This window comes from Solea solea, chromosome 16, assembly GCF_958295425.1.
Source record: "Solea solea chromosome 16, fSolSol10.1, whole genome shotgun sequence".
Taxonomy (NCBI): domain Eukaryota; kingdom Metazoa; phylum Chordata; class Actinopteri; order Pleuronectiformes; family Soleidae; genus Solea; species Solea solea.
In genome coordinates, this window is record NC_081149.1 from 19983204 (window position 1) to 19998257 (window position 15054).

The window sequence follows — 15054 nt, forward strand, 5'->3', positions numbered from 1 at the left end:
CCCTGTTCAAAGCTCAAATGCACAGGGGAACCAAATAAGACAAGAGAACAATTCCCACGATCCCACGCTGCTTCCTGGCGTCTTCAAACTAGGTGTTTTGTTATAGTTGTGGCAGAAATTGCATACTGTGTGTTTTAATGTGCATCCATTCATTTTGTTTTAGTAGGAAGAGCACAGGTGTGACTGAACTAAATAATGAGGCCTGTGTTCAGCTCATGTATGTCAGGACAGTGTGACAGTGAACCCTGAAAGTTACACCTGTGAGCCCACTGGATCTCCATGGAGAACTAGAATTGTCAGCCTAAAAACAAACCAAAATGAATATCAATCCAACTAATTCCAGTTGCCTTAGTGGCTCCTATTGCATCCTCACGACATACGTTACGGTCACTAGCAGCTTTTGCCTCACAGGCACCAGCGCTTTCGTCATGCTTGACATTTTTCTCACTCTGCAGCCGGCACATGTGAAGCTGCCCAGTGACCTTTCACACATCGCATGGAGGAAGAGACAGACGAAGACAAACCCCTATGTACGTATACACACAGTAAAGGAGAGAAATGGGAGAGGTTTGAATATGTTTTGTTTCTGTGCAAACAGAGTTTAGCTTTCCTTTGGAAACACCTTCAGTGTACTCTTATCTGCCTCTCATCATCTGTCTCACTCTCAATTTCACTCCCTGAGTTTCTCACCTCATCATCACCCAGTTGCCTCCATGTGTCACACTCACACACACACACACACACACACACACGCGCATGCCGGCACATAATGTACACACAGAAATGCAGAAACACACATTGTGTGCGACCTCATTGTTAATATCTCCTCATTTACCAGTTCCTCTCTCACGTTGTTGCCCTCCCCACCTCCAGCCTTCCTTACCCTCTCTGTCCCTCCTTTGCCACGGTGAACGATTGAGATGCCACAGCAGGCTGTGATTGAATATCTTGTTTATCAGTGTGTATTTCCTCCTCCTCCTCCTCCCGTTCTTCTCCTTTTCTCTCCCCTTTTCCCGCCTCCTCCCCTCAGATATCAGCTCATGCACAAAGTTGGCCCCTCTTTGATCCCCCATAATGCATTGGGACGGCTGTGTAAGCGCTCATGCCATTTGCAGAGAAATTCTCTCTGCAACAAGCTGAGATCAATATCGCCATGTCACCAGGGAACTGTTTTCTTTGTTTGTCTTTGTCCTGATTATTTCATTCTCTCACTATTCTTCACCATCTCTTTTCTTTTCTTTTTTTTCCCCCCAGCCTCTATGTTATCTCTCTGTCACTTCCTCTGCAACCTTCTCCTCCCCGCACACTGTGACTTCTCTCGCTATCTTGTCATCTGTCTTTCTGTGATTTATTCATTGTCTTTTTCTCTCAGCTTCCCGCTCGTTCCCTGCCACACATGCACAAGCAGGATCGCCTCGATCCACACTAAATATGTCGCGTTATAAAAAAAAAAAAAAAAGACCACTGTCACTGTTCCAGCAGCGACAGTGGACAGTTTCCTGTTGCGGGACTGCAGCAGGTCAGTGTGACGATGATCTACGCATGTGTGCAGGTGTTTTGTTTATTGTTAAAAACACACCACCATGTTTTTGTCAAACCAACAAATCAACATCAAAAGGTCTAGTTGTGAGTAATTCAGGCTTCATTTAATAATTAGTTTGAAGAGTGAAAATGAGAGCACACAGCGCAGAACCGTTTCTGAGGACGGTCTCAAATGGACCCTTTCTTCCCGATTACAAATGCTCGGAGATCAGTTTAATGTGAAGTTTAAATGGTGCATTGGTTTGTCCTTGTGTTGTGGATCTGTAATTGGCAGGCTGGAAACTATAGCAGTGTGGCTCAACATATGGCAACAGTGTTGGACTGAGTATGACTGAGTCAAAATGACGTCCAACATGGGATTATTTTTAATATTTGTGGATAAGTGGCTCGAGTAAAGAGATGTTGGTGATTGATTGTGACAACAATATGACGTGTTTCAGTGTGTGTGTGTGTGAGAGAGAGAGACAGTGACGGAGAGAGTGGGAGCTTCTGCTGCAGCTGGTAGCCTTCACTTATGCAGCAGGATACTGGCAGTGGTACATGACTATGGTTTCATGACAGTCTTACCTTGTCTCTGTCTCTCTCAAACACACAAACTTGTTTTCTATCTCCATTCCAGAGTCCCTTACTCTAACCTTAACCATCACAACCGAGTGCCTAACCCTAACCTGAATATAATTCTAATCCTAACCACTAGTGCCAGGTCTTAACCCTGAAAAAGCCATTTAATGTGGTGGAGACCAGATCAAATGCCAACACAAGGTCAAAATGTCCCCACAAAGACAGGTTTGTACACACACGCACCCACACACACACACATGCTTATGAATGATTACCACAGACCTTACATACGACCCATTAAACACACGGTTTAATCACACTGTAGAGCATCACGGAGGTGCAGAACAACAAGCTTTAGTTAAGACTGTGTAATAGCTTTATGGACAGAAAACCATCTCCAATATAAAGACTACTTATTCTTACAAAGGTAACTCGTCTGCACAGGTCAGTGATATGGAAATGACCTATCCTGAATACAGTTAGCCACCCAGTCTGCCTCACACTGTGGTCTGCTCTACGTCCTGTCTGTCTGTCCACATTTCCACCTGTCTTCTCATCCTGCACAGGTCTTCATAGTGTGTGTGTGTGTGTGTGTGTTAACAGCAGACTGCTGCTCGGTGCTCTCTAAACCCCTGTGGCCATTATACTGCACATTGACGGTCATAACTGACCTGATGCTCCCGCTGAGGCTCACGCATGGTTGAGTGTGATTAGTTTAAACACGAGCTCTGAAATGACGTGATGTGGCATTATATGTGAGTGAGTGAGTGAGTGAGTGAGTGAGTGAGCATGTGTGTGTGTGTACTTGTATTTGTTACATGTTTAGGACCTTTTCTGGCACCTTCTCAGGACCAGTAGTCCTCATGGAGACAAAAACCTGGTCCTAATGAGGCAGAAACTTATTTTTGAGCAACGTGTTAGGTTTAGAACTAGTGTGTGAAGTGTGGTTAGGTTAGGGTTAGCATTACTTGGTTATGGTTAATGTTACTGGTAACACTTTGGTTAGGCTGTCCATATGAATGGAAATCCATGCACTGTGCAAACCTGTGTGTGTGTGTGTGTGTGTGTGTGTTGTGGACTGGGAAGGGAGACAGAAGAAGTACTGTATGTGTCATTTTTCTGTGTCATGCTCACGTGTGTGTGTGTGTGAGAGAGACAGAGGGAGAGTGCATATGCACCAAGGACTTCCACGTTAGTTTATAAGACCTACAGTATATACCCTTGTGAGATTATTAGATATGTTACAACATTGCTTTTCTTAACAATGACACGCGCGCACACACACACACACACACACACACTTTAATCACAGCAGGAGCAACCTTTGCAGACACAGGGAAACGTCGTTATCAAAGACATATTCTCTTCTCTTCTGTTGCTTCACATTGTTTCACTTGTGAAGCTGCGATAATGAATCAGTCACATCCTGTGGAAACGTGGCACCTTTAATCTCCCTATAACTCTTTATTTTCCAGTCTGTGACAATAATGGCTGCAGGACTAAACCTTATGCTGCGTGATGTACGTCCCGCCTCCCCCCACCACCCTCCCCCCCTCAGATTTAACACAGTGGGGATGAAAACAATGTGTGTTCATCCTGTTTCTCCTCTTGGTCTGATATGATCTTCAAGCTTGTAACGGCGGGACCAAGCGTACACAAGATTACAGGTTTGATTAAAGAAAATTGCTCTGCTTGAGAGGGAACATGACAGGACACATGTTCAGATGCTCGGCGTGAGAGCAGAGTAAATAATGCGACTGGACAGTTAGATGATAAATACCACGAGGCATTATTATCACACTGAGCTGCGTCCCCATCCCATCCTCCTCATCACCAAGCACAGTTTCCTGTGTAACTTTTGTTCAGTGAGTTTTTTCACATGATGAGTCATACACATTTAAAACACCAGGACAGGCAGAACTAACAGAAAAGCCTTATTATTATGTCTATATAACCATTGGGTTATTTACCCAAATTATTGCACACAAGCACGAGTAAAAGCACATGTCACTATGTGTTATTGATTGATTTTGTGTGTATACGGCATAATGTAGTAATTATTAGCAGCTTTAAGGGTTTCCTGTGTCCCACGTAAGATTTTAATGAGGCACAGCTGGGAAGAAGCAGCAAAAACTGATTCAACACCTGACTTAGGTTTAGTAAGGAAAGACAATTGAAAATAATCCTTTTGTTTATTTCCAAAAAAACTTAAACTTAAACCTAAACTTTTAATGTCTACCTCTAAGGGTTAATAACTTAATGGCAACATTAGGAACATAGGGTCAAACTTAACACGAGCGTATCACTGATGATGCGTTTGACGGACTGATGACTTCACGTTACCGTAATAACGCGACAGTTTGTGCTATCGGAAAAATTCAAACTGTTTCTAAAAGCTGAGAAGTTGCACGTCAAAGCCAACATGTGATCATTACGGTAATTTCACTTGCGTTGTTGCAGGAAGCCGGTGAATCAGCGTCTTTGTCACCAGAGAGGAGAGAGTTGGAAAAACGCCTGTACATAGTTTCCATTTTTTGGCCTGTTTTTTTTGACTCAAATGTTATTTTAAATATGTTTTAAACACGTTCAAAATCTGGTGTTCGTGTACAACTACAGTGTTTTTTTCTCAATACATTTTGAACTGTTAATAAACTATTTGAACATGCAGTGAATTGTAAATAACTGCCAGATATTGAACGTTATTCTGGAATAATGGGCAAAAACACTTACTTACAGGACATTTTCTCGCCCTTTATGGTTTAAATAAGCGGTATGTGGTAAATGTGCAATGAACATGTATACGGACTTTGACAGGAGTCTGTATTTGACAGTTGTAGAAAATATCCTGCTTACGAGCATCTCTTACCTTCACAGTCAGCACAAGTACTACACTCGTCTGTCTGATACTTTGACCTGGAAACGACCAAGTCTTCAGTGACGAGGGTTACACCTCATTATAACAGAATAACAGAGCTAAAATGGACACCAATCCCTCCCAGTTGCTTCCACAGCAGTAATAGTATCAGTGAGCCCGCAGCAGTCGGGCTAATCCTGGCCATTTAATGTATGGACACACAGTGCACCTCACTCAGGGGCTTAGTAGCAGCTCATATCAGTACACACACACACAAATAATCCCATACACACACACACACACTCTTCCCATCCATGGAAATTCACACTCTCCCTTTGAACTATTTCCCCGCTCATTGCTCCTGACAGAGAAAGGTCACCCTCGGCTTGCTCGTACAGCAGTGCTAAGAATAATAAAGAAAGGATCTACAGTATTATCTTGGATCCTTGGAATACACGCACGCACACACACACATACACACACGAATTCTAACGTACCACACGTTTCCACTCGCCCATTCACAACGCCCTGTTTTTGAGGTCAAATGCTTAAAAATGTGTCGGTCCTCGACGGTTGACCCTCGGGACGGCTGCAGGCGGAGGAGGTGACACACGACAAGTCTCGCTCTTCGCATCACACACGGAGGGTGCACAATGACAATGTCTCGCCAATGCTCACCGCCATTTGTCTCAATTAGGCTGCAATTTATATGTCGTCATTCAACACAATGGCTGTCACTGCTCTTTCTCCATCTGTGTGTGTGTGTGTTTGTGTATTTGTTACCTCTGTAGGACCTTTTCTGGCCAAAACACTGACCTTGTCAGGACCAGTAGTGTGTGTGTGTCTGTGTGTGTTTGTGTATTTGTTACCTCTGTAGGACCTTTTCTGACCAAAACTCCTCATGGAGTCCAAAACCTAGTCCTAATTTCTGGGGAACTGGTTAAATTTGTTAAGATTTGAATTGTAGTTAGGTTAAGATTAGGGTTAGGCATTAACTGGTAATGGTTTGTGGTCATCTGATTTAAATAAAAGCAGTGTCCTAAGAAGAATAGTGATGCAAATCTGTATGTGTGTGTATGTGTATGTGTGTGTGTGCCCTGTCATGACTGCTTGATGCGTGGGGGCTGCAGAAGCAGGTCTGGTGTCCTTCAAATGACTTCGAGAAAAAATAGTCCCCACACTGCACCAGATCAATGGCCCCTCACACACACACACAGAATGCACACACGTGTACACAAACGACTCAGATCCCTGCAGATACTCTGCGCCCCATGCATGCTGTATACATTTGTCAGCAAACATGTCCTGTACATCAACGGCTTGGGGTCGTACTCTAAGCCATGACTGTAAAAAGAAATTAACTTCACCCGAGCACAGTCATTCCACAGAGATCCTGGAAACATTTCAGATCTCTCTGCAAAAAAAAAAAAGGCTGTTTGACCCAGTTTATATATATATTCCATTATACTGTTAGAATTCTAGGAATAAGACAAAGATCTTTTATTGATCTAAATGGGGACAAATTGGGAGTTGCTACGACAAAGTATTAGGGCCAAATTTAAGATTAGTCTCTTTTTTAATCTTTTGAGAATAAAGTCATACTATTATGAGAATAAAGTCGTAATTATTACGTAATTATTCAAGCAAATTCTCAGCTGCAAACTGCGTCAATAATCGGCAAGCATTTCATGAAGTTACATTTTGATTGCGGCTTCACAAATAAATAAATAGAAATAAAGAAAATAAAGAAATACTTAATATGTTTGTCACATCAGCACCGCATCATATTTAACGTCAGGACTTTGAAAAGATTGTGAGAGAAACTGAGGTCGTTTGGAGGAAAGAATCACACAGACTTGGATGAAATCATCTCTTTTGTGGACTGGAGGAGAAAATGTCTGTTAGTGGTCGACTGCAAGGATAACGCTGGTTACATCTGTGTGCTGCTGCTATTTAATAATAATACATTAGATAATGATATAAAAAAAGAAACCTTGATCTCGTAAAATTACGACTTTATTTTTGTAATATGACTTCTTTTTTTTAATATAACAAGTTTATTCTCGTAAAATTACAACTTGATTCTCGTGAAATTATGACTTTTTTTAATATCAGGAATATATTCTCATAATATTATGACTTTATTTATTCATCACGCTGCCCCGCAAGGTTTTGTCCCTGTAGCTTAAAAAAAAAAGAAGAAGTTTGCTTTCAACTCTCTACAACTCGACTCCTTGAGCAAAAAACCACCAAAAGGAACATCAGGTCTATTTGTTTTAGCTGTGTGATCATCTCGGGGTGACTTTAGTTCAGTTGGAGAATGAGAGATCAGACGCCTCCTTCTGCTGACACTCACACTATGATTTAGGGAATGAAAGAAGGGAGAGGCGGGGGAGATAAAAAGGGGAGAGTGTCAGGAGAAAAAAAAAAAAAAAAGAAGTGGAGAGAGTGACAGAGGGAGACCTCGAGGGAAGCAGAGCTGCGAGTAGAAAGAGGACAGAAGATAAGAAGAGATTGGTGGCTTATGAGAGGGAACTGGATAGAGGAAGGCTGTGACGGGAAAGGGACAGTAAAGCTTGTGATGCACAGTCCAATTATCAGCCAGATTTGCACCAGATTTACCCACTGTGACAATCAGTGGAACAATTCTGCAGTATGCATGCGCTCTATATGCTATATCTGTATATCTGTGACAGTGTATCTGCTTTATCTGTGTATGTATTATCTGATCCGTCTGTATATTTGGCATACCTGATGGTGCTATACCTGGATCTGTGGACATTGTTAAGGGTTTATTTGTCATGGATTTTATGTTTGGATAATTTAACTTTCTCTTGTGTTTTAGTTATTTCTGTTAGGTGCATTTCCTGCTTTCATTTTGAGGTCACTCTCCTTGTATACTTGATTATTATGCATGTACTACTGCTGACTGTTTGTCTGTAACCTTGTTGTGCTTTGTTTGAAACTGTGCCGCTGTCTGTCTTGGCCAGGAGACACTTGGAAAAAGAGATTTTTCATCTCACTGTGGTTTTACATGTTTAAATAAAGGTTAAAATAGGTGTAATTCCTCTCTTTGTCCTGCTTTTTCCCCCCTACGACTGCCGCGATTGTTATAAGACTCACCTGTGTTCTATCTACAGTGTGTGTGGGATCTGAATATCTGGTTTATATACTGTAGATATACATGGTGTTCTTCCTGTGTCTGCATATTTGGTCTCATGTGTGAATGTTTGTGTGTGTGTGTGTGTGGTGTCTGTATCTGCTGCTCCATTGTCATGCTCAGAGACAGAAGAACATAAGATGGGTATCACAAAGAGAAAAGGAGAACCATCTGTGTAATTCAAACGCATTGCACCACAAATATGTAAAAAAAAATACAAAAAAACATGTTTTGTAATTGGAGTTTATATGGAATATTTTAAAGTAATTCAGCCAGTAGTCAAAGGTTTGAGTGGATGGGGAGGGGGAATCAGAGAGAAGAGGAGAAGTTTGAAGTTGATGCAGGCGAAGGAAATTAAGAGTCACATTCCTCCTGTGGTTGTCAGATAATAAGACATTATTTCAAAGCTCAGATGAAGGTTGAGCGAAAGGAACAAATATCAAGCGGAAAGAAATCTCAATCAAACCAAAAAAGCAGGAGAGAAAAGGTCATAAAAGGATAAAATGGGAGGAAGAGGAAATGGATAAATGTGGGAGGAGGAGATGAAAAGTGTTGAGTGTTGAGTGAATGGGGTTAAGGTGCTGGAATATCTGCTTTAATAGGAAGAGTGCAGTGTGTCCTTGCTGCTTACTTTTCTCTGGCAGCAAAAACCACATCAGTGTGTGTAAGTCAAAGCAAAGTCCCCCTGTCTCTGAGTCACCGCGTCGCTTCTGACGACGTATTTAACGTTGAACTGCCTGTCGTCTGAGAGGCTGTTGCTTGTTTACAGTGACATTAAAGCATATGCACACTGGCATCGTATCACACACTGGCATGTGATACTCCTCCTCTGATGCCCACGAAATGTGTGACTCAGGTTGATGACGGCGGCGGCCGACAGTCAATCAGAGGCTGCAGCGCCGTCAGAAAGCAATTTGAAGAAATGTCAGTCATTCAAACATAAATGTAAAAATGCAGCTGCATTAAAGGTCCAGTGTGTAAGATGTAGGAGGGTATTTTGGCAAAAATTTAATACACTACCCATTTGTGTGTTTTTGTACATTTATAATTGCTTTAAAAATTAAAACTGTTAGATATTCATAGCCACAGAATGAACCCTTTATATGCAGGCAAGGTCATTCATCTATTTAATCCATCTCGCCCTGTCGTGTTTCTACAGGAGCAGCTGGAATGTGCACATGCCATTTTGAAAGCGAAGCGATGCAAACGATGCAAACAAGGAGGAAAACAGCAAAGGAGGAAAGGGAAGAAAGAATGGTGAAAGTGAAAGTGTGGAGAAAGGGCCACCAAACTTCCCTAATGAGAGAGGCGTGAGCAGAGCTTCACCAGCAGATGTCACCAATTCATACACACTGGACCTTTACGAGACAAGTTATCCCCCGGTGTACAGACTGTATGTTCATGCTTGAGTGTGTGCTTTTAATGTTTGCATGTGCATACAGTTATACACACACACACACACAATCTTGATACATGTTTGATCTTTCCCCCCCCCTCTCTCTCTCTCTCTCTCATCGGTCTCTGGTGATGATGTCAGTGCAGATATAATTGGCACTGGCCCCATGTGGCACTGTAGTGACACTCAAAAGAAATCAAGGGTGCACAGATGTAAACAAACACTCTGTCGCACTCCACCACACACACACACACACACACACACTAACTCGCAGCCTGTGCACATTTTCACTTAACACTCGTCCTGCAGGCTCCCATGATACTCATTTCCTTGTTTTGATTTCAATGTCACACTGATGCTATCTCCCCTCCACTGCACTTCCTCTGCTTCAAACACACACCCCTCCTTCCTTCCTTCCTTCCCTCTCTCTCTCTTTCCTCCTGCTCCTCCTCCCACTTCTCTCCATCACAGCATCCCTTCCTCCCTCTCTACTCTGATGTTTTTATTTCCCTCTGCCTCCTCCTTTCTCTCTTGCAGGCCAGCAACATGCAAATTATGCCCCACAAATGCAAATCCTTTTCTGTACCAGAGGAGAGACCTCCAGTGGAGTCCGCCCAGATGTAAAATCCACCCCCCCGCATTTCTCACAGAGGAGCATCATTTGTTTGAAGGTTAACTGTAAGGAGTGCTTAAGCCTGTGGCTCATTCTAATGTGTATTGATGACACAGTCCAAGGTATCGTGAAGCAGAGTATTTCATTTATGGTTTCAAAAACGTCGTTTTTTGTGCAGTCGTACACATGTCAAAAATGTTGTTACATAGGGTCTATCATCAAACCTCTGTCGTTAAGATTTTCAGCAAGTACACAGAGTTTTGCTCATGTGAAAAGTTTCTTTCTGACCTTAAACATTCCGCTGTTATGTCTCCGTTCCACGTGGAAATCAGGAGCTCACGGCTTTACCTGCTTAGCTTCTGCATTCTGAGTGGAACCTATTAAGTCTCAAAAGTGTTGTCCCACTAAGCCTCACTTCGTGTTTACACTGTTTCAACACCCGCTTAGTCCTCAGCAGCTCCTACACTGTACTCGCCTTGCATTATTCATGTGTGTGAGTGTGTGTGTGTGGGCTCGTCTGTCTCTCATCCATCCAGCATTCTTGAAGTTGACTTGGATTGATGTTTGCCAGTCTAATGTGATTCAAAGCAAAGCCATGCTGAGGAGAGAGAGAGAGAGAGAAATTCCCCTGCCGCTGTCCATGGTGCTGAAAGTGCCCGACTACAATTATAAAGCGAGATTTGTGTTAGGCAGCTGGTGCCACACAGACAGAAACATTAACTTCCTTCACAACTTTATCAAACTTTCCCAGTAGGTGTTATTAAATGCAAACATCTAAATATGTGTGCGTGTGTGTCCAAAGTGTCCTCAGGGGAGTTCTCTACACAGGAAAACAACCACACAGCATCTGACGAGTTATCCCTCTTCCAGCTAACAGCACGTTTATTCTCTGTATTCCTGTCTTCCTTTGATTTTTCTACGCTTTCACTCATTCCTTCATTCTTGTTTCATTTCCTCACTTGCGCTGTTACTCTCTCTTTAGCTTCTTTCACACTAAAATTAGCCAGGATTTTTGTGATTAACCCTATCACTTGTATACTTATTGTTCTGCTTATTTCACCGCAGAATTGATGGACACTACTCATTGCACTCCCAGGACTTTCACACACTCTCCATCCCCAGGGTGCGAACAGAATGTGGAAGAAAGGCATTGCAGTATTGTGTTCCTCCAGACTCTACACAACACAGGACTGAAGGAGAATCTAAATCACTGGTCTGTCTCTGCTTTTTGGTTTCTGCCGTTAGTAATTTGGATGAGTTGTCTTGGTTGATGTGTTTCAACTGCTGCCTCTTGGCCAGGAAAATCCAATCTGGATGGGATTACTTCCTCACTCTCACTCATCTTCTACCGCTTTATCCTCCACATGAGGGTTGTGTGGGGCCCTGGCGCCAATCTCAGCTTGACATAGAGCGAAAGGTGGGGGACACCCTGGACAGTTCGCCAGTCCATCACAGGGACACATAGAGACATCCACTCTCACTGCACCTACAGTCACTTTAGAGTGTCCAATTTACCTGATCTTGATGAGGTTTGAGGTTGTCCTGGTAATCCTGGTAAAATAAAGGTTTAATACTTTAGTTGTTCTGCCCTGTGGTGTGTTTTTTAGAAGTGTGCCATAAAGAAAATGAGTCATTGAAATAAGAAAACAACAACAACATCATCAACACAATGGAGCACAGAAAAAATATTACAGTTGTTTTGCATGGTTTGCTTCGGTACCTTGACCAAAGTCAGAAGCGAGCAAATTATTTGAAGCTGCTATTAAAGCAAATTAAAATGGAACTAAATTAAGTTAGATAAATAAAAAAAATACTGAGTGGTGTCCAAAGTTGTAAAAAGTACAGTATTGTTCACCCTGGTCATACATCCTGACTAATGCCAATCAGAGCCAAAGACAATAAAAACCTGCGTGTATTGCAGGTCATTTCAGGTTGGTGTGGTTGACACACACAATCCCATATTTAAACAGGTTTTTGATCAGTGGGAGTGGGGTATTTTTGATGCTTCGAGTCTCCACAGTCTCTATGTCTATGTCTATGTCTGTCTGTCTTTCTCTAACTTCACTGCCTCTTTCTTCCTCTTTCCTGGCCTCACTTCCTGTTCATCCCACTCCACAAGAAATTAGAACTAGTCATTTTTGCACACGCCAAATAGTGATAGTGAATTTGACCTCTGCATTCAACCCATCCTTATTACACAACAGTAGTGAACACACAAGCAAAGCCTGGGGAACAATGGGGAATTGGGTGCCTTGCTCAGGGGCACCCAGCCTCAGCCATTACTGGGATTTGAACAGGTGACTTCCCCCTCTTCTTTTTTTTCATTGTTCCTGTCATATGACCTCAATCATTTCCTCCCTCTGTGATATTCTCTCTCTCAACATATTACCACTTTTATGCCTTAGTTCATACATACTGTTATGTGGTATTAAAAATATATCTGCCACGAAAATGAGTGCAGGAGAGAAGAGGAAGTCAAATCATTCTTTTCCCAGAGAGGAAACACGAGGATTTGGCTGCCGTCTTCATTAGGGGAAAAATCTCAAAAAATTGTTCAGGCTATTTTCATCCTAATCAGTTCAAGTCTCTCTACAGCCTGCCACTGCATGTCACAGAGCCGTGACATAGACAAATGAACTAGATCAGTTAAGGGCCACTGTGAAGGGTCAGGGTAAATAACAGTTTTATTCAATAATATACTAAATGTCAGCCTTATTTTCAAAATCCACTCCACAGGACGATTAATAACACAGCGACATGGAGTCAAAAAACAAGTGACCACTGCATGTTTAATGGTATATGGGAGACCATATATAGTGCCATTATAAATGGTTATACAGTATACACACAACAATAACCTTTATAGCTATGTAAATATGAGGTCATGTGTCCTGATCACAGAGAGTCAGCGTGTCAGAGATCGAAAGTGTACAGGGCCTAAAATAGATCCCTGTGGTACACCACAGTTTAATGTACAGCTTAGATGAAAGGATTCACTTATGTTTATGACAAAACTTCATATTAGTGAGATAAGATTTAAACCAATTAAAAACCAGTTAGTCCAATGATGAAGACGTCTGTCTATTCTATTCTAGAATTGCATGATTGACTCTATCAAAAGCAACACTGAGGTCAAGGAGCACCACAAGTGAGTGTGTCTCTTTCTCTCCCCATCTCCATTTCTCTCTCCCTCTCTGTCCTTCTACATATCTCTCTCTCTCTCCCCCCCTCCCCCTCTATCTCTATAATTGGCCTGGGGGATTAAATGTGTTTAATTAAGAGGTGATTATGTGTATGTGATGGCTGACACAGCAGGATCAGGATGGCTTCATCCCATCATCTCGACTGTTATCACTCACGCACGCACACACACACCCTTATTTAACACCTCTTTCATTTATCCCCACCACTTTGTGCTTAAGACTCGTTTCTCACTGATTTACAACAACAGGAGTGTTTTTTCTTTAGTTTTCACCGATTCATTCGATAAAAACTGCTTTAATCAAGAAAACTTACAATAATAACAATAATGAAGATCGAAACAATGCTATCATACTGTTTTAAGTATGTACTGAACAAACATGTTCTGGTTATATAACGATGTCAAGACGAGGTAACATAAGCGATGTGAAAAAAACAAAGGAGGTGAAAATGAGGGATTTAATAACAGGGGAGGAATTGGAGGGAGCAGAGAAAAGCAATGCAGAAAAAACAGTGATAATAAGCACAGCATTGGGTGAAAAAGAGGCTAAGAACTTGTTAATTGCAATGGTGGGAGGATGAAAGATGTAACTGCTTTTTTTATTCTCCTTATGTGTGGATAAATGCTGCACTGTGTAAGTACATGCGTGTGAAATTAAAAACACAATGTAAACAAATCACTATAATTTGACATCCTAATCAAGAAATAATCATGTGCTTTACTATTTTTAAATTTTTTTTATTTTATTCTTTATTTTTTAATAAAACTGAAAATTCATGGATAACAACAACAACCAAATATATCATTTTGGTGAAAGAGCTTCTACAAACTGGTGTGTTATAGAGAAACATAAATAATGTTTTTTGATAATTACCAATGCTGTTAATTTAGGGCAGCTGTGGCTTTGTGTGGTGGTCTAATACATGTATTAAGCAGTGTACATGGAATATATGGATATAGAAAATATCTTTGTCTGCAGCCGGCATGTGCTTCTGAGTTATCATAATTGCTGGCAACTGGAAATATCTGATGAGTAGCGTGATCGTACACCATAGAAACACATCTACCTCACTCTTTTTTTTCCGTGTGCCTAATGACAAGGATAAAATAGTGAGGCAATAGGGACCTTTGTCCTTGAAAACATGCCATCACTCTTGTCACAAATGAGCCCCCAGGAAATACTGTATGCCCACTAATTTGAGTCTCAATGCACTTAATATGCACTGGGTTATGTTGAGCAAGTGTGTGTGTGTGTGTGTGTGTGTGTGTGTCTGGATAAAGAGGGAGACAGATGGGTCACACAGTGCCGCCTCTGTGGTTTTGGAGCTGGAGCATGGCTAATTACATCTTGATTAAAAATGACCTGTCTGTCCCTGCACCTCTTCGTCCACAGATGACATGTGTGTGTTCCAGGATATGACTGAGAGACAGCATGAGAAAGTGAGACCTACAGTATGTGTGTGTGTGTGTAATTGTGTCGGGGTGATGGGAAGAGCACTAGTGGTGAATGTATGCACATTTTGAGGTCTTGAAGGAGTCTCTCAGTGGATATTAACCTTTCTTAAAGCCCAGTTGTCGCCATTAATCCTCCTCCTTGTTTCTGAGTTGCTCTCAGTTTGGACTTGTCACTCCGAGACAGAGAATCTAGGACCAGGATATACTTAGGCGGGGAAATGTATATATTTTTTTTTATATGTAACACATTTAGAGAGAGTGAAAATTATTT

The 15054-nt window shown here is 41.7% G+C and overlaps 1 protein-coding gene across 2 annotated transcripts in view; it reads right to left on the reverse strand.

The window, feature by feature from the left end:
* LOC131475947 (protein shisa-8) overlaps positions 1-15054 on the reverse strand; it is a 91228-nt gene that overhangs the window by 31568 nt on the left and 44606 nt on the right. The window contains exon 4 of one of the 2 annotated variants that reach the window (XM_058654345.1): positions 11642-11677. The exons of the other annotated variant lie outside the window; for it this stretch is intronic. Within the exon in view, the coding sequence (XP_058510328.1) occupies positions 11642-11677 (36 nt within the window). The remainder of the gene's footprint in view (positions 1-11641; positions 11678-15054) is intronic. 2 annotated transcript variants of the gene reach the window in all.